Source organism: Lissotriton vulgaris, chromosome 4_1 (genome assembly GCF_964263255.1).
Source record: "Lissotriton vulgaris chromosome 4_1, aLisVul1.2, whole genome shotgun sequence".
Taxonomy (NCBI): Eukaryota; Metazoa; Chordata; class Amphibia; order Caudata; family Salamandridae; genus Lissotriton; species Lissotriton vulgaris.
In genome coordinates this window covers 681,872,638-681,899,818 of record NC_141691.1, presented here as the reverse complement: position 1 = coordinate 681,899,818, position 27,181 = coordinate 681,872,638, and the positions used below count along the sequence as shown (strand labels likewise).

The 27,181-nt window shown below is 42.6% G+C and overlaps 1 protein-coding gene across 1 annotated transcript in view; it reads right to left on the bottom strand.

Moving 5' to 3' along the window:
* The window catches only part of LOC147722438 (aromatic-L-amino-acid decarboxylase-like), a 1,636,613-nt gene that overhangs the window by 1,178,542 nt on the left and 430,890 nt on the right, over positions 1 to 27,181 (bottom strand). Inside the window, exon 9 of the mRNA XM_086964961.1 lies at positions 8,325 to 8,401. Coding sequence (XP_086821087.1) covers positions 8,325 to 8,401 — 77 coding nt within the window. The remainder of the gene's footprint in view (positions 1 to 8,324; positions 8,402 to 27,181) is intronic.

Below are 27,181 nucleotides of genomic sequence, written 5' to 3'. Positions count from 1 at the left end.
AGGATTTTAGGGGGCCCTGGGCCAAACTATTTTGGGGTGCCGTTTTCGGAACGGCTTCGAATATATGATACAGTTTCAGCTCTTTCGCACACAGCCACACTGGTCCAAATTCTAAATGTGTTTACATCTAATATTTAGGGTTAGAGAGGTGTGTTTTCAAAATTGTAACACAACAGCAGCTCACTGCTATTACTGCAAATAATCTCTGTGACATATAAACATGTGAGGTCCAGTTTTGATCTAAAATAACCTTTTTTATGGATCCCGAATGAAAGATAAAGGCAACATTTGTCTGCAAAATGTCTGTAATAGACTCACACAACATCCACATTAAAATTACATTAAAGGAAACGCGTTTGTCAAACAATCTTTTTAACAATTATTCAGAGTTATCAGGGTAAGAACATATTCAGCTCCGTAAGGAGGCCCGCTGAAAGGCGGGGGTCCTGGGCCAGAGGCCACTTTTTCCATTCTCTGCATCAATGTCCGGGGAAGGTTTCAGACCTCGTAATGAACATCAGCTGATTACAATTAGCAAACAATAAGCTGGAAATCTGCTCCCTGCAGGGGTTTCTAGCGAATTGTGAGCCCACCGCGAAATATTGGCTCACCACCGGGTAGTGCTGTGATGAGAGCCGATATTGTGTGACACTGTGGCATAGCGTGAATTGGAAGATCTGTAGCTAGTGGCACACTTGAAGCCAGGAATTGTTCAAGGAATTTCAGTTCCATATGCAAAAGGAAATTTGGAACATGTTGTGTCTCTTGATCCTATAAAAAGCTATATCTATAACTCCGAGCTGCAATCTGTAACTCTATGTATCTCCTTGCTTATATTGCCGTAAAGAAACTGCCTTGTCTTATTTGATGGCAGTGCTGGCCATGCTCTGAGTATGTGGTGCAAAACAGATAACGCCAGATCTTTTGATTTGTCTTAGCCTCTTCTTTGAGCTGGGTACAGTGCATTTCAGAATTCAATGGTCCTAAAGATTTGTTTTGTTGTGATAGTTGGGTTTTGTATATTGCAGAAAAACTGACGGTCTGCCCAACTCAAAATAGAGCAGTTGGACCTAGGATTTGGCAGACAGGTTATTCTGTCACATTTGCGGGGAGTACCTTGTCTGACAAACTCTTCATCAGGCCCTTAGTCACTAAACTACATCTATTACTGTTATCTAGTGATGACGTGAAATATTTCAAAACATATTACATAACACATTTACTGATTCTAGTGAGAGGAACATGCACATTGCACATGTTAAATGAAGTGACACAGCAGTTGAGACAAGTGAAGTAAGAGCACCGGTAAAGCGTGTTTGAAAGTGTTAGAACAAGAGAAATTAATTGGAAAATGATTATAATGCTTATTAACAGGCTCCCATAACAAGATGACTTATGAAAAAGATGTTTTATTGTTCATTTACTGATTAAACTAATTATTCTAATGATGCGGCTTAGCATTTCTATAGCCTTACATTGAAATGCATCATGAATAGATTGTGGTGCAATTATGTAACAACATTTGTTAGGAATCTGAAATTTATAAATGTGATAGTAGAGACCACAATGATCATAAAAAAGAAGAAAAGATTTTTAAGAATAATTTACATGTAGAGATGTTGAAAATTGTGGCAGTAGGCCATAGTTAACGTTAATCAATTTTGTGTAATAATACATTGATGAAGTATTACTATTTTTCTCTAATTATGAAAAGATGATTTAATGGATTTTATTTGTTCGAATAAAACTTAATTCATTTGAAGTTGACATATGCATTTAAGGGCTTCTCAAATGTGTTCTTTCCTAAACTGCATTTTCCCCCATAGCCAAGTACAATGGCCCCTTGGCATTTCAGCAAATATTGCCTTCTTTGCTCAGTACATGCATCATCTCACGTTTAAAGGACATTCTTTTAGAGTTCATTGTGAAATAGTCTGATGGGAAAGTAAACTATAGCTCAATGTTATGGACTGATCCAATGTAAACTTCTTACCGTTGACAAACCTGTAAGACTCGGAAAACCAGTTCTTTCTCATGATCAATATGGGAAAGTAAGCATGAACAACTAAATTGCATTTGGTGTTTTCATACATAAACTAATCATGCAATGGACTGACTATTGGAGTGATGCTACATCACTTAAGCAACATAAAGGCTATAAAAGAAGAAACCCATAGGAAGGGCAACAACAAACACTATACCTTTTCTTTTCCTTTTTTTTATGAGGCTATGCCATTTTTTCCATTAAAGACATACTTCATACCATGCTTTTTCTTTCCTTTGAAAGAGCTACAGGTGATACATTTTCCTATGTCGGTGGACAGAACGGTTTTCCTATGATTGTATAAACCACCCGTATCTCTTCTTTTGGACTGTCTTTTGCCGATACTGTTTCCTTAAGCAGTTGAGCTGGAATCATTCGTTTCCTAACTAATTGATTTTGCCTTATTCCCCCTTTTTGCTAATTGACTCGCCCTTAGTGGACTTTAATTTGATTCCTATGATGCCTTATGCTTTAGAACCTTTGGGTGCTTTTAGAGAAATGAACCATCATTCTGCCTTTAATGGTGGTAGGAATCTGTAACCTTGTATCTAATGACTGTTATGAACCAACATCTTTGGATTTGAGTTTCTGACTCATTGTGTAGTCTTGTACTACAGGCAGTAATATTCCTGACTGAAACACTTAAGAGATTACTTATCGGTATTGATTTCAGATCATTAATACATTAACCAAACTATCTAAATAATCTAAGACTATTATTGCTTTCGGATGTTCTCTCATTGAACTGTGCCATTTTTTACATACATTTAAAAGCGGTGTAGGGGGATTCAGGGAATCTTTTCAGAGTATCAAGTTCTGCTTCATTTTTAATTCTGTTTTGCTGTAGCAGAGCTCCTAGTGTGCATAATTTCAGTTAGACTACTTCTTTGGGAGGTTTGATTTCCCATTGCAATACTTTATTTCTATTGCATGGTCCCGAGAGTGGTTATTTGAACCTGATCCTAAACTTGAGAGTTGGTCACCAATTAATGGTCATCATTGGATGGCTAGCATTGTGTTTTGGACACCCTAATTCCCACCACTCCTATTGCCAGAGAAAGAGCCATCGGAGGACCATTTGTTTCTGTGGTAAAGGTACTGCTTTGATCCGTCTTACTGGAGAGGGCCCAGTACAGTTAGAGGGATACATTAACTATGTAGTGGAAGTATGTGATAAAAATGTGAACTATTATAACACTTCCATTGGATTACTAGTATCCAGTGATGGTTTGCAGGTCACAGTTTTATTCCCTTTCCTTGATTATTGTAAATAAAGTGGAGACTGAACAAATGTAGTCAATGCTTTAATGGGGTATGTGGCTGGGCTTTCACTCTAACAACTCATGGCTGCTTGGATGGCACGCTTTGGGCCCCACACGGACCTCATGAACATTACATACTTGTGATGGCAGATAAAATAAAACTGAGAATGGCACTTTCACTTTGCCAGTAAAACCATCCACTTTTATTTTATAATGTAGGAATAAGCAAGAAAGAGAATGTGCATTGACTGGACATGTTGGGAGGCAAGCACTACGATATCTGGAAACTAGGCTTGAAGTAAAGCACAGCACGGTCAAAGAATAAAAAAATGCTGATATGCTGTTATCAAACATTTGTTGCTCCCTCTACTATAATATTAATGAAGTGTTTCCAAATGCGGTGGTGTTGATGACTCTAGAATTTTTGAACATCCTCAATGACAGATAGGTGGCCTTTCATCCCATCCAGGGCACAGAAGCCATTGGGTTTTATCTTTGTGGGTGTTCTTCGGTGGAGATGGTCAAGAACAATGTGAATACTCTGATCTTGTTTCTTATAAGCTGTGTAAGTCATATTTGACACTATCAACACTTACCAAGGAGGTATTCATTTAAACTAGGTGGCCTGATTTTTGTTTTTCTTAGTGAAGCCACAAGCACTCACTCTGGGTTCCTTTAAGCCTCAGAGATTGAACAGCATGTGTTGGTTGCTACCAGGGTCTGTTCTATTGCTAGGTTTGTTTAATATTTATGTGGCACTTAGTGCAACTTTCATTTGCTTGTGGCTTACAGTTCGTCCCCAAAGTTGATGATACTTCTTTGGACATAAAAGCTGCAACCTTTTTCTGTGTATACTGGGAATCAAGGTGTGATTGTGTGATTAGTGGCTGAAGCTTTCTACCGATAAGGCAAACCATATCGTAGCAGGCAAGAGTGCAGGCCTCTGAAATCCTGCATGCAGGCCCACAGAAATAAAACAAATCCATTTCGCTCAGAAGTAGACAAAGACAATGAAGTTAAAATCGATTTAGAACTGATACTGGGTGATTAGATCTCAGGAGATGTCCTCCCCTGTACTTATCAAATTTAAAAGCTTTGAAGGCTCCTACTCTATCTCACAGCGTATATGTGCTCATTTGGGATGTTTGCATCAAATGAATGCAAGCTTGACGAATGTGGAACTCTTTATTTTGCCATTAACATACACAAATCCGGAACATGATCTCACCACGTCCTGGCCAATTTCGTTATGGTTATAACAGGAGGGAGAGTAAGAGAATTTACAAGTACAAATGTGAGGTGGGAACTCCTGGGCAAAGCGCTGTGTTAATGCACCGATCCCGAGTTCTTTGGACTTGGACAAGCACGCTTATTGCCTATGGGATCTCATTCAACTCATGCTCATTTTTTAAATTACTTAGGTGACGGAGAATCGCCGTCTTGGTTCATCCGAAGCCCAGGATGCGACAGTAACCGCTTTAAGTGTAAGCAATGTGAAAATAAACATTATGTTTACACTCACCTAGATAACTGACCGATTAATGACCAGCTTGCCAGTTAATCTTAAGAAACCTAACGTTTATGCTCCCAGCACAAATATGATGCATGACCGCTGAGTTCACTAGTAGTTCACCATGTCTTCTTTATCTAATTAAGTTCACTCACTTTTCACACCAACTTCAAACTGATTGGTACCTCATAGACAATGTCTCCCATACAAGGTACCAATTGATGCGCAAACTTTTAACTTAAACCCACTGTAAACTATTACTGCCTATGTGACTAAGCACTATAGACAGCTACCCGATGGAGTGATCACAGCAAGCACTATAAATGTTTTGTGTATCCTTGTTAAGTCTCCCCAAGTACGTAATCCCAATCCCGTTTCCCCTTTTTTTCTTTCCTTTCCACAGGTTTTTTCCTGAATCCAGGATTGAACACACTTTTACATTCAGACCCTTATTTGTGGTCTGCAAATTACATGTGGGCAGGGCGCGCCTTAGCGTGTACGTACCTCCCCTTGTAAATCACACGGTCCTGACGAAAACCAAAGAATTTTTATATATTGGTTGAAACATGTAGACCTAGTTTACTTTATAATTTCTTTCACATAGCACACTTTTTTTAAAATAATATTAATATATCACACTTCTTGAGACACCAAAGCCTTCCTAATTGGGCATAGGTGCCACATTTGTTTTATTTAGGGTTCAGACGCTCAGGAATAAAGTCTTGAACGGAGTAGTACTGGCCCTTTTTAATATACCTTCACTCATTTATATTTAGCACATATAACAAAAAAACAATATCCCGCTCCACTGTAGTCAGGTGTCGTAGCACACCATATAGGTATTCCTTTCTCTCGTGCTAACGTTTTTTTAGGCAGTCTCTCCCCTTGTTGGGACGATGTTGAACTAAAGCCTCAGATTATTGATTTATTGTTAGCTGCTGCATTTCAATAGATAACGGCCAATTGGAAGCACTTTTCCAACATCTCCTTTAAGGTGTGGTGGTTTAACGTTTGCCATAATCACAGACTAGATACTGCTTTTGTTTTCCTGGCTCACATGGCTACAAAACGTATGGACTTATGGCTCCCTATCACGCTTTACTTAGATGTTTGTGCTAATCGATTGTTTCGCCCACTGCCTTCGCAGCAAGAAGTCCTTAAACCTCCTTAAATGCTCATTACATTCCATCTTTTCTTTATTGTACTATTTTTATACTCCTCCTACGTATTTCCATGTTTATATAACTAATGTTTTTCTTTCCTTTTTTCTTTTTTTTTAGCTCTATTTCCCGGATTTTCCTCTTGCTACTATTTATAACTTTATTGCTCGCATTGTTTACCACAGTTTTCAATATTTTATACTTTTTCTGTATTTTGTATTGACACCTTGTTTTCCTTTTTATATCAAATAATTTTTTTCTTGAACTTAAAAAAACATACACAAATCCCTATGGAATCCTCCTTCATATTTTGCATAATAAGGCCGCTAATATTAAGTTATCTACCCCCAAATTTATTTTTTAACATTAATAAATAGTGCCTAATGTACTGTTAACCTATGCAAAATCTTACCCCTTTCTGCATTCTGACTAGTGAGAAATGTGAGTAATCAGTTCATACACTCCTCATATTCAATTGAACTAAAAATAGGTCAAATCAGGAAGGCCCAGATTCACAGCTGCTCTTCTCTGCCTTAGCACCCACTCTTCTGCGTGCACTTCCTATTTCCTTTAATGAAATCCACATTTTTTACATCCTGGAAAGAATACTAAAGATCATTCTTTTTGACCACAGTCCTACCCGTCATTGTTTCCCTTCCCTAAGGCCAAGTGGGATAATAATTGTTATACTTGCATCCCTTTCAACAGAGATAGGAGATACTGATATGGTGAATATGTGCTATTCAAGTGATCCATAACATGACATAGCGTAACATGGATAAGTAATCTTCCAATTACCATTTGGTTGTATTTCCTATAACTTTATTTAACTAAAAGTTTGAATGTTCAACCAAGGATCAAGTTGCTTTTTCTATTGCTTTTTGTAAGGCGGGCATCCAACCCAATATTCTTAAACCAGTTATTGTTTTTCACCTTTTATTATCTGCTGACCTCTATCCAGTGAAAGTTATGCACCACAGACAAAGACTCACTTCTATTTTTTTTAAATGATGGGCCTTGAAGCCACTGCCCAACTCCAGCATTATTTAGAAAAGTAATAAACCACCTTTTGCTTTTATTTGGGGTTTGCCCATTTTATGGAACTGAGAGAGCTGTGTTGATTCTGCTGGATCTGTTTGTTAGCAGCTTTTGATACCATTGACCATACAAACCTCCTTCGATGCAAGGTCTGTTCTATAGAAATTGAGAGGCAGGTTTTGGACCGGATTCACACTTTCCTTACAGGCAGGGCTCAAAAGGATTCTGTACTTTGGATTAGCTCAAGGATCATCCCTTTCCCCGCTCTTAATTCCTCCCTATGTGTTCCTTCTAGCCCAAGTGATCGAAGACCATGGTCTTCAGTGCCATCGGCGTGTTGGCAAATCCCAGTTCGTGCTCACCCTACTTTGGGTTCTATTGAAACTGTTGAGGGTGCTGGCCCCACCAGAACTGGATGCAGGGGAATGGTCATTAGCAGAATAGTGATTACACAGAGGTCGTGTACTTGAGTAGAGCTGACTCAGCACTCTCCTATTATATTGACAGGTATATTTTAGCAAAGCACCCATCCGTGAAGTCATTTAGGAATCTGGGTGTAATCTTTGACAGTGGTCACACCCTAAAACCTCCGGTCAATGTTGTGGTGGCGCTGGCACACTCACCTGTCCAAGCCATATTTATTTCTCAGAAGCAATTTTATGTGTACGTGTGTGTATACTTTAAAATGTCAGAGAAATGCTGTGCAGGCCCCAAACTGTTCCAAATATTTACCTCAATTTCCCCGTGACATTCTTTTCTATATTTTGCAGGGGGCTAAGAAAGCTAAACCCCAAAAAGAGAATTCATCCCAAGGTGTGATGTGGACAGTGATTGTGGGCCCAACCCCCCTCCTACGTGGCAGAGTTAGAGCAATTCAAACAGACATTTGAAAATCTCACAAAAGACTCTTGAGAGTCTGGGTGGCAAATACTTCATAGTTGTGTGTGCGCTTTTATGGAAAGGTTTTCAGAAACTGCTCGAATTTATTGCAGTTTTTCATGTTTCTGAAATGCATGTTGATTTATGTCTTGAGAAGTATCTCATGACACTTTCAGTATTTAAGTTGTTTTTGTTTTTATTGAATGACCCTGGGATGGATTTCCAGATTCTATGTTCTTTTTATTTGATGGCCGATGTTTTTTTCCTGTAAGGTTTCGTATTTTTCGATTCGTATGGAATTGATTTGGTTTGTTTAGCATTTCTAGCTCCCTGAAACTTTTATGTCATTATATGTGCTCGAAAAATGGTAAAAACAAAAATGGATTGTATCTGGATGAACTGACACGATTTCACAAAATGTAAATAATTACCGCATTCTTGGTGATTATGTTGGAGGTAGACTGGATTCAGTTTGAAGGCCTCTGTTAAATCTGTTCTCTCCTTGACCCTGAGAAAGCAACATCACAAATGTGTTAATAGTTAATGAATGTTGAAGCACAACATATAAAACAGTAACTAACGACCAGAATAACTAGTTTATGCTAAAGCTCTTTATTTCATAATAAGGGAGGATGAAGATACTAAGGCTATTGTGCCTTTCCTACAGTATTAAGATTATGCCCAGATTTAAATCCTAAAAGAAGTAAGTCTCACCATATTCAGCACAGGTAGGACCGCCTGTTAATTCAGATGGCGGAACGATGGCAGCACAATGGCAGAGATCAGAGTTGTCACAGAGTTACCACCAGGCTCATTTACAGGACGCTAGGTGGCCCTGCTTGGTTGCCTAATGATACATGTAGAGGCAGCCAGCAGCAATTGTTGGGATTCCAGTTAAAGAAATCACTGGGATTTCCCGTAACGTCACTCTACAATGAGGGCTCACTTTACACAGAGACCTCTGGGTAGAAGGCGCTATATAAATACAAACACATTTACACCTTCCCAGGCTTGGGGAAATGCCCAGTGGAAACGCCAATGATTCTTCCTGACCTGAGGAGGAAGGCAAGGAGAATATCTTTCAGCTGGCAGCTTGAGGTGGCTTCTCATATCTCATCCAAGGTCATTGGCTAACATGTTGAAAATCAGTCTGTTTTTAAAGCTGACTGATTCAACATGGAGGTTTGTAGGTGGCACAACGTGTCTGCTTTCTCCCTCTAAATTTAAAGTGGATCCATTATTAGATCTCTATTTGGCATAACTAAAAGGAGATGGCTCCTACATCAACTACAACATTATTCCATTTCCAGTTTCTTGGCAGTTGTCTAGTGGTCAGTCTAATAAAGATAACATTTAAAAAAAAATCACCATTTGCTAATTGTATTCCAAAGATTGTAGAAAAAAAGGTCCTGTTTCATTCAATTCATTCAAAAAAACTTTATTGTGGTTGATTTAGAACCATAAAAGCACATTTCATTAAAAAAACTACTATACAGATCATATCATGGTTACCAGCAAAAAGATATTTTTTACGTACATTTGGAGTTTCGGGCATAATACAACCATATTAAAAAATTATATAAAAATCATTAAGAGTTATATAAAAATCATTAATATTAGTAAAACATCTTAAAATATAAGTAAGTTACCTAGGAATTTATAATCGTCACCCTAATCTTCCGATCCCATGCTAGTTAGTACTTGTTCTAGACCCTGCTACACCATATATTTGATACTCAGTAGATCTGTTACAGGATAGCGGGTAAGTAATACCACTAATGAACCTGGTCCAATTTTTGCAAATTTCTACGAATTAGCCACATGGAGTGCAGAAACTTTGCTATAGAAGCCACATAAACTGGATTGGTATCTGTTGTTAGGATCCTGAAAAAATCAGGATAGTGCCTGATATCCATGCTCCTACACAATTGTATTAACCATTTCTGCCTAGGTTTTTTATATGCCACACAGAAGAGTACTACGTGAACTACTGTTTCCTCTTCTAATAGGCATCCAGGGCAGAGGTAATTTGGGGTACTCGCCCACTTGCCAGTTATTGCAAGGAGTGGGAGAGTGCCATATCTTAACTGAAGAAAAAGCTGTTTGTCCAAAGTCGGCTGAATAGTATCAATCACCTGTTCGAATTCATGATGGGACTTGAAATCAAGGAACCCATATGTAAGACTTGTGGATTTAACAGTCCTAAACATTTCCATCAGCCTAAACTCTTTGAGTGAAATTTTCAGTTTTTTTTTTATATCTCCCGACGTGAGCCTTCCGGATCTGTCCAGAGGTTTTCCATACCTATTGCACAGAAAGAGTGTCTTATAAAGGCTAACCAAGGTAAGCTACCTGCTCCTAATGTTGCCATTACCGCTCTCAATTCTTCCCTATAGCTACCTAGCTCGGGAGTGGACCACAGCCATCGCCAATAGAGCAATGGGCGTGTTGCAATAACATCAACAATTGGTAGGATGTTAAGGTCCATTCTAAGCGGTACTAATGGAGTATTTTTTGGCAGGGTTAAAATTTGCCTTAGAAAATTATTTTCTGCTAGTGTGAGGGTGCTAACAGATCTATGCCCCCACAGTTCCGCCCCATAGAGCGATGCTGCCGTGGCTTGCACTTTATAGATTTCCATAGGTGGGCGGATGGTTTTAACAAAACAATTCTTTTGAACTTTCAGGATTCCCCCCATAGCCTGCTTCAGTCTCAAATTAGCCTTTTCAATCTGCGGGCCCCACCCCATTTTGTCATTGAACGTGAGTCCTAAATATTCAAAGACGGAAACCCTCTCCAGGGGTCTATCCTCCATTATTGGATGGCAGCAGTTAATGGAACTGGCATTAAACACCATATAATTGGTTTTATTGATATTGACCACAAGATTTATTTTTTTGCAAAACTGGCAAAATGCGTTTAGGACACGCTGCATGCCCATAGGTGACTTTGAGAGCAGCAGCGTGTCATCCGCAAACATAAGTGCGGGAAAACTGCGAGATGCCAGTTTCGGGTAGTCTATATCCTCGCTGGCAAGAAGGTCACCCACCAGCCCGTTTAAAAAAAGAGAAAAGAGGGTCAGCGCGAGCACACAACCCTGCCTAACCCCCTTTTCTACAGGAAATGGGACCGTCAATTGGCCATTCCTTCCATACCTTACCCTCGCAAAGGCACCATCATGTAGTAATTTAAGCTGGTGACAACGATATGGTGGAACCCCCATAGCCAGCAAAATACTCCAAAGCTGGCTACGGTTCACCATATCAAATGCCAATTTTAAGTCTACGAAGGTTAGGTATAGACTTCTGCCTCCCAGCACTACTTGCTTCCAATGAATTAGTTGTAGGCGGAATAGCTGGTCTATTGTTGATGTCTTGGCCTTAAAGCTTGCTTGAAGCGGGGTCAAAATATCTTGCTCACCCATCCAATCTTGCAACCGTTGAAGTAGGACCCTGACGTAGATCTTTTGAGATACATCAATAAGGCTAATTGGCCTATAATTTGCCGGGTCCAGAGGCGAGCCCTTTTTATAAATAGGGATAATCTCAGCCCCGCCCAAGTGCAGGGGGCCGGGAGACCCCTTAAAATTGCGTTAAATAAAAGTTGTAAATAAGGCGCCCACACTCCTTGTTCCTCTCTATACAAATCACCGGGAATCCTGTCCAAGCCGGGCGCTTTATTCCTTTGAACCTTAGCTAGGGCCTGCTGTACCTCAGCAATTGTACAGGGTGGTATATGCCATGTGGGATCGGGGTTTAAAATAATAGCTGGGGGCTCACTTGCTTCCACTGAGTGGTTTGAATATTAGTCTTTGAAGTATAAGCGCCATGCTTCTTCAGAGATATTTGGATCAATGGTAGATTTGCCCTCAGGCTTCCCGGTGTGTACCAAGTTCCAGAAAGTTTTGGCATCCTTTTCCTCTAACGCAGACTTGATACTCTGCCATCTTTCTGCTTCCCACTCTTTTTTTGTATATAAAAGAATTTTTTTAAAAGCTGCTCTAGCTTCCTTAATACGTGGACGATTATCCTCCTTGAGAGATAATAAAAGAGAATTCTTCGCTGCTCTGCATCCCCTATTAAACCATGGATTCTTATCGCCATGTTGTTTACTCTTATTAGGCCTAGAGTTAAAAAAGAAATCAGCCAGAATTAGAACCATTTCCTGGTGGATTTCTCCCAATTCCTCCAAGCTGGCGTTATTAGGGGAATTTTCTGAAACAAGGCTTACCTTTTCTAACAATGGAATTATACTTTTGTACATTCTTGCCATTGTTTCGGTAGATTGGGTGATTTTGGCCCAGCGAATACGTCTTCCTCCGGCCCGACTCTGAGCTCGCTACCATAGGTGTTTTCAGAGCCTTGATCTACGTCACTTGGGCAAATATCTAGAAGGGTAACCAAAGGGTTGTGATCGCTTTCAATGCGTTTCACAATGCTAAAATCTCGAACTTTTTGCCAGAGATCTGTGCTAATTAAAAAATAATCAATTGTCGAAGTCTGGCCTGCTCTTTCAAACGTCGGTTGGCATGGGTTATCTTTAGGGAAACGCCCGTTACAAGCCCTTATAGAGAATGTTAGTGTGAGGGAGATCATTTGGAGCACCACTGGGGTCCATCCCTTATATTTGGAGGTGGAACTGACCAAACTGCGTCCTCATCTGCAGTGATGGATTGTGAAATGCCATTGAGGGGTTCATAATGACAATTGAAATCCCCACCGATTAGGAGATCAACATTACCTGGAAGTCTTGTCAAAAAACTACTTAAGGATTCCAGAGTCGGAGAGGTCCCTCCGTATTGTACTGGGCGAGAGTAGATATTAATAAGTGCCAATTTTACAACGTTTCCAGTTGACAAGAGAATACAGATAATATCGGGGCAATGTGTGTCCATCCTCCTGACCCCCAAACCAAGATGGGTTCCCATCCATATACATAATCCCCCTGATGGTCTGCCTTTTGGTCCCTTGACAGCTGGGACGTGGTAAGTAACATATCCCACTCTATGTACTGGGCCAGATTGCTGTCAAATCCACTGATTCCAGTACAGGTTTTCACATGAGCCGAGAGCTCAGCGCAGATTGGCGGCGGAGCAAACAGCAGCAGAGTGGAGAGGAGAGGAGCAGTTCGCACCGGCACCGGCACCGGCACCGGCAAGCGAGCTGATTGTGGCGAAGTGAGAGGCAAAGGACCGCACGGGCTGCACGGAGGAAGGGTGCATCAAAGGCTAGCGGCAGCTTCGGCACTCGACGGTTTGGCCTGCCCACCAGCACTTCTGCTTCCCTGCCTGCCTGCCTGAACCCACGAACGCTCCTGGCCCTGCTTCCGTGACTCCGTGACTGAAGCAGTGACTGAAGCGGGGGCTGTGGCAGTGGGTCGCGGCTGCCACTAAAGCTGAGCTTAGCCCGATCGTAAAGAACAGCGAGGAGGAAAGGAACCGGCTGGGCAGGATCGGCAACAGAAGCTCAGAGGTGAGGCCCGTGGTTACTTTTCTGCCCAGTCTCTGTCAGCTGAGGTTGAGGCAGAGAAAGCAGGACCTTGGTGGGGGGGTTGTTTGGCGTGACAGCGGTTGCGGGCACCCATACAGCCCCCACACAGCCAGCAAACAGCCTCCACACAGCAGCTGAGATACCTGGCCGGGGCACGAGCAGGACAGAGTTGCGGGAGACACCCCTGAAGTCAGCCTGCAAGGAGTTTGGGTGCCATTCCAGTTGTGCTTCAGCTGTCCCCTTCTCCCCGTCTGGCTCAGTAATGAGAAGCGGCCAGAAAGTACCCAGAGAGACTTAAAAACAAGCGTATGAGCAAACGGGAGGCTTGACACCAGCATTGACACCAGCATTGACATCAGCATTGACACCAGCAATGGAAAAAAAAAAACTTGACACTAGGAAGACGGTGGCCATATAGACAGTCAACAGACAGGCAATAGATAGTCAAGACAGCTACCTCAATCTAAGAGCTTACAGCATCGCAATAATGCGGTCTGGAAAGACAAGGCAGCCAGCTCAAGCAAACCCTGCCAAAAGAATGAAGAGAGCAGCCAAACAGTCACTAAATAAGTCACTAAATAAGGGAGGCACCGAGGCAGATGCAAGGATAAACGGTGAAGTCTTCAATCTAATTTCTCCATTCATTACCAACTCCAATTCCGATACCTCGACAAGCGGGACAGTAAGCAGTACATGCAGAGACCCAAGTCTGACTAAGCCATGCTACCAACCCAAAATCTACACAAAGTTTTCGTTCCTAAAAGATGCCGGCCTGGTATTGTGTATAAACAGCAGCAAAGTAACTAATCTCTCCGAGCCACTCCAACCTCTATATGCACATCAAATGGAACAACAGTTGGTAGAGCAACAGCAATGGCAGCAGCGGGGGCTAGACTTCAGAAATTTAGCAGTCTGCGGCAAAAGCTATGGTAGCGCTAGCGGAGACTTGAGCGCTAAGGAGGGAGAGGTCGCTTCAGCCACAACTAAGAAGGTAAAACTCCAGGGACCTGAGAAAGGCGATCACTTGGGACACGATGCCCTGATCCATCCGGTGAAGCCCTCCCTTACCACCACTGTAATAGACAATGAGTGCAAGCAAAACACGCCCGGACTGGCAGCCAGCCACAGAGTATCAACAACAGAGGGTGGAGAAGAAGGTACGGAGGAAAAAAAGGAGGAAACGACCAATAACTGCATCCCCTGCGTCCCCTATAACCATAACAGCATCTCTGACAAGCACGTCAAGGATGGATCCTCAAACACAATCTTCCCACAAGTGCAGGAAGGAAACGTGGAAATTGATGGAAACCAGGAGCTTAGCATTGCTTCTCATGGTTCCCTACAGCGACGGGATAAGCTACTAAAGGCTAGAACAGAGGATAACTGTAATGAAAATCGCCTCACCCTGGGCACCTTTGAGCCAGACTCATCGGAAAGTCTGGGGTCACATAAGCACAAGGAGGCGTGCAAAGTAAACATGAGCACAGGAGACAGTAAAGTCTCCTACAATATACAAAAAAATACCAACGTCGGGGAAATACCGTCAACACATGATGGCCATGGAAAATCCAAACGGGTCTAGTCTCTCTCTCTATCTCAGCTCAACCAGCTCAAACAGCCCAACTAGTCTGTAACACAAATCAAGCTCCAATAGGATCAGTAACGTCTCACGGAACTGAACCTGAGCTATCATATCTTACTCCTGAAGACTGGAGGAATTGGTTGCGTCCTACCCCATAGCCTCTGGAGGCAAGTCAGAAATAAGAAATAACAATATCCAATATCCGACAGTGAAAAAGCTAAGAGACAAAGCAAAGACGACGTCTGGTGTACTTTATTGCGAACAATGCAAATGTCTGTGAATGCACTGCAGTACCATTCAGACAAGATGGACCTCCAGCTGTCAGTCCTCAATACACTCTCCATTTTTGTCGACGGTATAGACGACAAGTTGGCAGACCTTAACAACCTGATCAAGAGGGCTCTGTCAGAGACAAAATTCGCCCAGGCTAGCTGCACCTGTGTAACAATTGTCGACAAGCTAGCAACATTACCATTAGCACTGGACAACCTCCCTGCCAACATTAGGAAAGCAGTGCCAGCCCGAACAGAGCCTGGTGTGGCCTACACCAGCAATAGTAATCACCTAACAACAAAGCCAAGAAAAGCCCAGGGTCCAACGGCCCCGGTTAAGCTAACAGCAAGTGCGGCCCAGACAACAGATGGGAGGCAGGCTGCAGAGGAGGGGGACTTACCTGTAGTAAATGTCCTCTCCACTGTCGGAGATGTCCACATGGAGTAATGCCTTCCAGCTTACCAGCGTTATTGTACGGTCTAGTGCATTACTTGACCAGCACCAAGAGCATAACTTCGTATTCGCTGAGGTGCTTAGTCTGGCCTTCCTGGTCTTGCCTGCTGTTGTTCACCATGCTCCTGACGAAGTTCACGAGGAGAGTCAAGAACATTGCTCCAGGAGCTGTGATGGCTGTGCGGGCAGCAGTACCAACAATGCATCGACCCGCAAGTCTTCTACCGGGACATAGCAAGTTGACTTAATACATGTCCTGTTTGGTGTATGGTCTGTGTGTAAGGATCCCGGGTGAGAAACCACTCGCCGGTGCTGAACTAGTGCTTTGTGATTACTACGTTTGTTCTCATCATTCATGTCCTGTATACCACTGTACTTTAATTTGGTGGGGTGTGTTCAGTGTATAACATAGTGTCATTTGCGGACAGTTAGTTTTCTAGTTTTGTTGTATATCCAGTGTAGGTTTACCCTATCTAAGGGAGGTTGTGTGCTTGTGGGTAGTCAACGCCCATTTCTGTTTCCTAGGGTGATGTCTTTGGGGGTTGTCCATGCCCTATTGTTGTGTGCATGTGTGTAGTTTTTGCCCAATTTTGCCTATAGGGGGATGTTATGTCTTTTGGCGTACCCTGTTTAAGGTAGATTGTCTGCTTGCGGGTAGTCCATGCCCCATCTTTCTTCCCAGGGTTATTGTCCTTACCCTGTGGTGTACCCTTTTCAGGGCAGGTTGGGTATTTGCGGGTAGTCCATGCCCCATTTTTGTTCCCAGGATCACTGTCCTGCGGTGTATCCTTCTCAGGGGAGGTTGGGTGTTTGCGGGAAGTCCAAGCCCCATTTTTCGTTCCCAGGATTACTGTCCTGCGGTGTACCCTTTCAGGGGAGGTTGGTGTTTGCGGGTAGTCCATGCCCCATTTTTGTTCCCAGGGTTATTGTCCTGCGGTGTACCCTTTTCAGGGGAGGATGACTGTTTGAGGGTAGTCCATGCCCCATTTTTGTTCCCAGGGTTACTATCCTGCGGTGTACCCTTTTCAGGGGAGGTTCAGTGTTTGCGGGAAGTCCATTCTCCATACTATGCGCTGTCCCCTGCTTTTGGTGGAGATTGTTTGTGCACTATGTTCTTGTCGAAGTCTACCTTCTTGCAGCTACTGGCCAGGGCTTCAATTTGGTAAGATTTTTTGCTGTGAATTTACCATACGTTAGTGTCAGCATATCTTTATCAGGGGTAGTTTTTTTTTTCTTTGGTGAATTCTTGTTAAAGGGGTTTGATCTCTTGGTTTATCTTAAGTGTATCTTACCCCTATTGTGTCTCGCCCAGTCTACACTCATTTTTATTTCTAGGGTGTTTACCCTGTGGTGTACCCAAGTGTGGGGAGGTTATGAGTGTCACCAGCTAACTTAGCTGTTCGTCTTGTTTTTTCGAAACCATGCTGTTTCGTTAAGGGAGGGGGATGAGGCATATTGTGACATAATGTTGTTTCTTTGTTCTTTTCTCTGCTAATGATACCTCATGCTAGCGTCGTCTCAGGTCGTACATTATTACTTTTGGTTCATCTCAATTGTGTACTTTCCTGTTGATGTTGCATTTAAGGTATTTTGACGATTGTTTCTTTATTCTGTTCTTACTCCATAAGGGAAGAGGATGTGTAGTAAATGTCCTCTCCACTGTTCTTCTCTGGATAGACTGTATTATGATATCTGTGACATCATAGAATGCCTGGGTGTCCCTCTGGCTCACAGTGCCTCTTTCTAACTTACTGTGGCAGTTGGTCATCTCAGGCTGAGCTGCTAACAGCTGGCTCCTGGTGGGGTCTTCCTTAGGTTTTACTTATGATCTTAACCTGTCTACCTGACCTGGAAGGAACTTGCAATAAAGGATCTTAACTTACACAGTGGACTGTGCATCATTCATTTACCACATTACCCACTTCAGGGCCAAACAGCGGTGTATTAGCCGAAGGAACAGCAGCAGCCTCGACGAGTAATATCACTCAATCCAGTAAATCCCCGGAAGATCAAGAACCGACAGAAGGTGCGCAGTTATCGTCCAAACAGCGGAGAAAACAAAGGAGGAAGGGGCGAAACCAAAAACCCATCCAGGCACTGCCACACAGCAAGGATGAAATATACAGTCCCTGGGCCGAACCTACGGACGATCAAATAATCAATCTTTGTAGAAGCAAACGCGGCCCCGGGTCGGGAAGAGGAAAAGAGTTCAATCCAGGATAAGGCACTGGAAATAACTGTGCATACAATTGTCAATGACTCAATTACTGATGGTCTGGCACACAAACTGGGAACCAACAGCAGGAGCATGAAAGGGGAACCATAGATAACTACAACATTACCAACAAATGGACCGCCGGAGCTAGTAGGAGAGAAAATAGTCTAACAAAGAAGCACTTGCAGGAAGGGGGAGACAACTAAAACAACAGGGCAGAGCATGGAGAAAGCTTCAGCAAACAGCCAGCTTCCCGACCTGACTATACCAGTGCGGAGGCCATCACCATTAACAGAGGTCTCAGTAGAGACAGAGAATACTCAGGTCTCACAAACAGGACAGTCTGGTACAACAACTACAATTATGTTTTACCCAGAGTATATATCAAAGGGACGGGTTGACATATTAAACAGAGGCAACATTTTGCCCTTATTAAAGTCCATCAACTCTTTAAAGAACATAAAAACCACTAACCTGGAGTCAGTTGAGTTTCATGAATCGCCTGACCGCCCATGCACAGAGTCAACGAAAACAGTCTGGGTTACACCACACCTAGTTGTCCAAATCCTAAAGGAAACAAATAGGTTTAATGACTGGGGCATAAAACTCCAGCCACTCGAAAAACCGAGGTATCCTGACCCCTTGTTGGCCAAACCTGAGTACCAAGAAGAAAACCCCGGCTCTGGACAACCGAGCCCACGATCATTCTCAGTGCTGCGAGGGGCGCGTAGCAACAGCACAGAGCACAGGGGGAATAGAGAACACATTGCACTTAGGGCATATGCGGACAGAAGCAGACCAACACCAGAGTGGAGCATGGTTACCAGGACAATAAACATAAAAACCGGAAGACAGTGACATTCTGAAAGGCATGCACTCCCACTCAAAAAAAATACACTGAAAATCTGCTCCTGGAATATCAATGGGCTGGAAGATAAGACCTCGGACCCGGAACTGCAATCTTACCTGCAAAAATTTGATATAATCTCACTCCAAGAAACGTGGAGTGAAGCACCGACGGCATTGCATGGCTTCAACATGCTTCACCTACGGGCAACTAGAAACGCTAAATTCGGACACAAAAAGGGAGGTTTAGCTACATACAGCTCCATAAGCAGTATTTATGCAGCAGAACCCTTACTATACAACCTAGCGTCACCAAACAAAATACAAGTAACTCAAATCACTCCTCAGGGGAAGATAGGAAAAGAACATATAATACTTGTGAACCTCTATCTGCACCCACGCGACAAAAATAAAAGGAGTCAACAATTAAAGGAGGAGCTGGTGAAACTCATAACAGAGGAGAAAACAAATAACTGGATAATTACTGGGGACTTCAACCTATACATGATGAGGAAACTAGTTGTTGACATCAATTCAAAGGAGGATCCATTTGCATGGGAGGAAATGCCCCAAGACATTAGCGCAGATGGAAGACTCACAAACACCTTGAAAAATCTGTTGTCGTTCTTAGAACAACTGGGCTTACGTGCATTAAATGGCAGATTTCCTGGGGATCGCCCACAAACAGCAACATTTAACAATGCATCAAGACGGTCCACTATTGACTTCACATTCTGCTCTTGCCATATGTTCACAAGAGTAAAAAACTATTGTATTAGAAGCGTAGAATTCAGTGACCACTTACCCCAAGAAATCACGATAGAAGATCAATCATTATACAAATTGCCCCCTGCAAACACAATCTGCTCAGAATACACCAACAACGAAAGAAGAGTAAAATGTAGAGCCAATGACCCCGAGGGATTCCTCTCCTTAGCAAAACAAATCTGGGAAGAAGGGAAAGCAGTCAACCCGATATAATTGTAGGCTGGGAGGCATTCACAAATGCCCTACGTAATAGCTACGGAGATCTAAAAGGCCATTCTCGAAACAGGAGAATAAAGTGCTACCAAAACCTACGGTCAGGCCCCATCCTACGTAATACCGTCAAACTAAAACAGCTAAAAGTACGGATAAACTATACACTGCGGAGAATGAAGACCGATCACTCAGCACTGCAAGAACTGCGGCAGTTAAAAGCCACCCGGAAAAAACTTATATGGCAAGGAAAAAAGGAAGCAGAGGAATCTCTTTGGGCGTCTCCTCTGCACGATATCAAATGCAACAACAGTGCATAGTTCTGGAAAAAGATTAATGCCTTATCTAATTTGCAAGGTCGACACATTAGCTCCCATGTCACAGAAGAGGCTTGGATAAGTTACCTCGAGTCCCAATCTAACAAAAAAGAGACTCTCCAAATTGGCTTAAACGACACCGCGCCCAGCACGGAAACCCACCTGCATCAGCAAAACCTCAAGGCAGAACATGGTCAGAACCTCATGTTCACAAAAAAACAAGTTTACAAGAGAATTTTGAAGGGCAGGTGAGAGGGAGCTCCTGGCCCTAACAGGATCCCACCTATACTATTAAAACAAGATCCCGAATTTTGGGCCATAGCCCTAAAACCGGTTTTCGATAAAATCCTGCAGACATTAATAATACCATCGTCGTGGAGGGGCTCAATAATCTCACCCATTTATAAAAAAGGTAACAGGAGTGACCCAAAGAGCTACCGGCTGGTCTTTTGGACAATGAGGCTAAATACTATGCCGGGGTACTCTTACAGGAATTAACAACATGGGCCACAGAAATTAAAGCAATACCTTATAATCAAACTGGATTTTGTAGAGATATGGGCACTGCTACTAACATCGCCGCATTACTAGCGGGGCAATTCTGCCTCATGAACTGTTGCGAACCTCAAATGATAAAAACAAAGAAACAATACTACGGGTTGTCAAGGCAGGAGGAATGGACACGTTCTGTGATCTTAAAGTGTGCCTCTTAACGGTGGTCACAAACATATTTTAAATTGATGTTTTACTGTTTATAAATGATATTCAATCTTTTTGTAACGGTTTTAATTAACTGCACAATAAATATATTACTTACTTACACTCTATGTACTGGTGTTATACTCCAGGTCTCTTGGAGTAGGCAGATTCCATGTAAGTCAATGAAATCTCCCCAGTCTGGGAGGTCAAGTTTGGACGCAAGGCCCGCGATGTTCCAGGACAGAATTTTAATGCCATCCTTGACATCCTCTCGGGGATCCCTGTGTTAACATCGGGCCCTGTGAACGCATATCCACCTTCCCCATCCGGGCTAGGTGGTTGATATGATTGGGCCGCTAGATGTGTGTTTGGGTACCCTGGGGGTATTGGATCTGTCTCTTGTTGGATATTGACTACAACCCTCACCCATATTATCTACTAAAAATTGTACTACGGAGTTACTATTCCCTGGTTTCTCCAGTCCTGTTTCCTGTTTCTAAATATGTATTTTTATCCAGTGCCAATATCTGAGAAAATTACCTAGGTACTCATTACAGGTACCACACAATCCTGGGTGGTAAGTGTACACCCATCAGAATACTGATGCCGTGAGTTGTGTTATTTAGTGGCTGTGCAATTATGGGGCCATTCTGTGAGTTATACCTGGAACTGAAGTAATGATGTACTCCTCTCTGTTTTACCTTGATTCAGATTAGTTCAAAATTTGAATGCGTGACAATAAGCCTAGGGCAGCATGAACTATTTGCCAAACCATGAATCACCCTCCATTGAATAGTTGTAGTTAGGTCAGCTGTTCCATAGCAAAAGCGATGTTTGTGTTCCTAATAACGTTGGCCCCTTTTGATGTATATCTAAGAATCTTTCCAAAAAGGTTAATGGACAGTGAATTAATTTCTTTGCTTTTAAGGTTCTTTCTAAATATAGGTGAGTGAGTGTGGGCACTTCATATGTTTGGAGCTGGGCAGCAAGCTGGAGACAGTGTGTGCCACAGTTTTACAGACATACATGAAAACTTTGTGAAATCTTTAACAATTTGCAACAGAACTTTTCACAACATCAAACAGTTTGAAAGATGGCTATGTTATAGACAAGTGAATAATACTGAGTATGGGCATGAGCAGAGGAGGGCCTCAATAATTTATCCAGAAAGAAACATCCGATATGAGCCCAGCAGTGTGATTAGTCATGGAGAAGGTGTCCCGGACTGTTTCTAGGGCTCATGGGATATACATGGCCTGAAGCAAAACAAGAAGAAGGGGGAAGAGAGGGATGGAGAAAAACACATATATATATATTTTGGCACAGGCCAAGCTTAAATGCAACGAGGGAAAATCGGAGATTATACTCTATGGCCACTTTCCTAACCAATTTACTGAGCTGATTTGGCCTCCCGATTTTCCCCGTCCCCTCTCCGAGGGGGGCCCGGCCAAGAATCTGGGCATCTGGTTCAATGAAGATTTGAGGTTCTCAGAGCAGATAAAAAGACTGACGGGTGCCTGCTTTGGGACTCTTAAATCCCTGGGCAGATTCTTTCCCTTATTGCCCCAATCGGCCAAAGAAACGGTCGCCAGAGCCCTTATATTGTCCCGTCTAGACTACGCCAACGCTCTCTATCTGGGCTGCCCCTCCTTTTTGTTAAACAGGCTGCAGCTCATCCAAAATGCGGCGGCGAGACTTCTGCTGGGTATTCCCAGACGCATTAGCATAAGATCTCAAATGGCCTCACTTCCTTGGCTGCCGGTGGCCCAAAGAGTTCAATTCAAGGCTCTGGTTCTCACTCATCGAGCACTACACAATACTGGCCCAGCCTATCTTAGGGAAAGAATGACGTTCCATGAACCTAGCAGACACCTCAGGTGCTGGTAACACCATGCTTTAGGCGCACCAGATTGGGCGGCCAATCATTCTCAGTCAAAGCAGCTACCCTCTGTAATGCCCTCCCGTTCAATCTCAGGGACACCAGAGACCTTAGCTGCTTCAAAAAGCTTCTGAAAACTCATCTCTTCAACCAAGCTTACTAAAAATTATGCTGTGCTTCTGTATGTGATCTCTTTGTGGTTTTCGCGCCAGGATACTCAAGAGTAATTGTGCGCGTAATAAGTACCCATATAACATAACATAATCTGTTTTTTCCAAATGTTAGCAGCCTTTGTATGAGGTCTGTTATGGGGTCTCCCCTTACACATCCTGTTTGTATAAAAGGATTTTTTCTATAATGGTAAGGTCATTTTTGACCCAGTTCCCGTCACGTGGCTCAGAGCTACAATACAATGTGACGTAAGCTTGTTGCTATAAAAGGCTGCACATAAGCAGCTTGTTAGCAAACAGAACCATAAAGGTAATGTGGTGAGCATGTGCTTTAAAGGCAGGTAGTAACAGCCTGAATGAAACCTCATGATTCAGCGGCATTCTCAGGTTTACACCCGTCGTTCCCAAACAGTCTTCTCTCTGACAGAACTGGAACAGCATCTCAAGGCCCAGCAGGGATTGACATATCCCACCTCTCATCTGTGCTAGTGTTCAGCCTCGCAATTCACTTCTGTCATTTGGACCCATGAGTTTTCCCTTCAGGAGCCCTAACCATGTGCCTAGATGTCACCTGGCTCAGAATAGTTATAGTCTTCGTGGTTGTTGTTCATCTACAATTTGAATTCTAAAGACTGTCTTTGCATAGATCCTGTTCTAGATCAGTTAGAATAAAAAATGTGCATATGTTTTAGGGTGCTACGTGCCCCTTTAGTTACTTAGGAGCGCTGAAGTTTTAAAAATAAGTTAACCTTGGTCTTTCTGGTGGCCGTGGGGTTTTCGCTGTTTGGCACTGCCCACCATAGCCGTATGCAAAGGTTTTCCGCCTTTTGCCAGGATGATGGGCAGCTTAACAAGCATCCCCCAGCGTTTTTCCTGTTTTCCTGCTGATTTTGATGAGGCATTGTTTATGACGAGGAATATGAGGACATATCCCCCAAAGAAGCACTTACTACATATTGTTAAGAAGAAAGACCCTTGTTTGGTGGTGATTTACCTCTTTGTGATCTTGTTGTCTTCTCTATAGGAGGATTTATGTTATCAAATATTTCTAGAAAAATGATGTACCAGGAACAATCACATTGCCAAAATGCACACAAGGTCATTGGTGACATTTCCTCATGCTCCATTATGCAGCTCTAGTTTAGAATACTTACTGGACACTTACCCAAGATGGTAGCCCTTAGTAATTAACCAGTAGAAAGTACTCCACTTGGGTAGATATTTTGTGTAAAACTCTGGACTCTTGTTGGATAAAGGGGCAGGTGTGGTTCCTTTGTGGACCACTCACTCATGCAGCTACTGACACACCCACATTAACACCTACTCACACAATCAGGCACTCACACAACCACTGACAAACCCACTCAGACACTGCTACACACACCCATTCACAGACCCACTCAGTCACACACCTACTCACATACCCACTCACAGACCTACTCAGGCACTCTCACATGCACTCATAGACCCACTCAAACACTCATGCACCCACTCACAGATACACTCAGATACACACAAACCCACTCCGGCACTCATGCACCCAGTCACAGACCCATTCAGACACTCATGCACCACCTCACAAGCCCAATGAGAGTCTCATGCACTCACTCACAGACTGACTCACACACTAATGTAGACACTCATAAACCTACTCAGACACTCTGACACCCACTCACAGACCCACTCAGACACTCACCGCACCCACCCACAGACCCACTCAGACACTCATGCATCCAATTACACACCCAGTGGGATATTTATTTTTAGTACCTCTGAGACCTACTCACTCACCAAACGCACTGGCAGACCTACTCAGACACTCTCATACCCACACACAGACCCACTAAGACACCTGTGCACTCTCACACTTACTCTCAAAGGTTACAGTTAGCAAATACCATTTAAAAACCTTAGAAATCACTTAAAAAACAAAGGTTACAGGGACGTTATAGTTAAGAAATAACATAAAAAATCATAGAAATTCACTGAAAAAACAAAGGTTACAGGGATATTATAATTAGGAAATAGAATTAAAAAAACCTTCGAAAGTCACTGAAAAAACAAAATGTTACAGAGACGTTATAGTTAGGTTCAGATTTCACTCATACAAAACCAGTGAAATTCAGCAGTTATAGTTACTTGAGCTAACTATAACTAATGCCCTACAATGCACTGCTTATGACCTCACATTTTACACCAATCATGACATAGTGACATGCTCAGTGACATCGCTGATTACAGAAGCCACTGAGTGTAGGAGTTTTGTAACCTTTTCTGAGATTTAAAAATATATACTATGCTAGTGCTTAAGTTAAATTACTATTCTTTCTATACTAAAAATTAGTAATACTATTTCTAACATATGTGACCTGAGTGGTTGTGTGACTGTCTGTATCTCTACGTGAGTAGGTGTGTGAGTGGCTGTATGGGTGTGTGAGTTGTATGGGTGTATAAGTGGGTGTGCTGTATGGTTGTGTGGGTAACTGTATGGGTATAAATGTGGGTGTGTGAGTAGCTGTATGGGTTAATGAGTGGCTGTGTGAGTGGCTGTATTGTAGAGTGAGTGGGTATGTCAGTGGCTGTATGGGTAAGTGAGTAGCTGTATGAGTGGGTGTGTAAGTGACTGGGTGAGTAAGGGGTTGTCTGAATGGTTGTATGAATGAGTGACTGGGTATGTGAATGGCTGCATGGCTAAGTGAGCAGATGTGGAAGTGATTGTGTAGCTGTATGAATGGGTATATAAGTGTTTCTGTGGGTGTGTGAGTGAGTGTGTGAGCATTTGAATGGGTGAGTGACTGCTTGTATGAGTAGCTGTATGGAATTCCTGAGAGGTGTCGGAGGCCCAGCCCCCTTTCTCCACCACTCTGTAAAGTTACAAAACCTTAGAAATTCACTGAAAATCCAAAGATTACAGGGACGTTGTAGTCAGGAATTACCATTTACAAAACCTTTCAAATTCACTGAAAAATCCAAAGGTTACAGACTTGTTATAGTTAGGCTAACATTTCACTTACAAAACCAGAAGAAAACAGCCGTTATAGTTAGTGAGCTAACTATAACTCATGCCCCTGCAGTGCACTGCTTATGACCTCACATTTAACATCACTCATGACATGGTCAGTGACATCGCTGAAGACATCTCAAATGCCATCACTGATGACATCATCCAGAGAATTTCTGATGCACACACTCACACACCTATGTAATCATTCAGACACCCACTCCAACTGCCACACTACCATTCTTAAACTCATTCACACACACATACCAGTACTTACACAGCCAGTCACTGATTCATAGATCAACACACATCTCCACTCACCCACCCATACAGCCACTCACACACCTACTCACTCACTAATACAGCAACTGACATGTCCAATCATACACTCATACAACCAGTCACACTGAGTCAATCACCCAAAGAGCTACGCACATACCCACTCAATCACCCATACAGTCAATCACAAAGGCACTCACACACCCACTTACTTACTCATAAATATACTAACATGTACTCACTTACCTATACAGTCACTGACACAAGCACATACTCACCCATACAGCCACTCTCACCTTCACTCCCTTACCCATTCAGCTACACACATACCCATCACTCACCTATACTGCCTTTCACACACCCAGTAACTCACCCATATAACATTGACACAAGCACTCACTCACTGACACAGCCATACTCATACTCATTCACCCATACAACCCCTCACACACACACCCACTCAGTAACCCACACAACCACTAACCCAGACACTCACTTATCTATGCAGGTAGTCACACACACCCTCACCCACTCTTACAGACACTGAAATACCAATATAGGTACTCAGTAAACCAATCACCCATACAGCCACTCACGTACCAACTCACCAATGCATACAGCCAATTTGACACCAACTGAAAGAATGATATAGACATTTACACAACCTAGTTATTCACTTATACATTCACTGAGACACCTAATCACTTACTTATACAACCAGTCACATACCTAATAAATCACCCATACAGGCACTTATACACTCACAGATTCACCAATACACCCCACATTTTTTTAAAACACTCAGTCACTGGATTAGGTCATGAGTGATGTCATTGAGATGTCATCAGCAATGCCATGAGTGAAGTCAATGACCATGTCATGAGTGATGAAATATGTGAGGTCATAAGCAGTGCATTGTGGGGGGACGAGTTATAGTTAGCTCACTAACTATAATGGCTGAATTTCTCTGGTTTTGTACGAGTGTAATGTGAGCCTAACTATAATGTCTCTGTAACCTTATATTTGTTTCAGTGAAATTCAGTTTTTTTTGCATTCCATTTCCTAACTATAACGTCCCTGTAACCTTTGTTTTTTCAGTGAATGTAT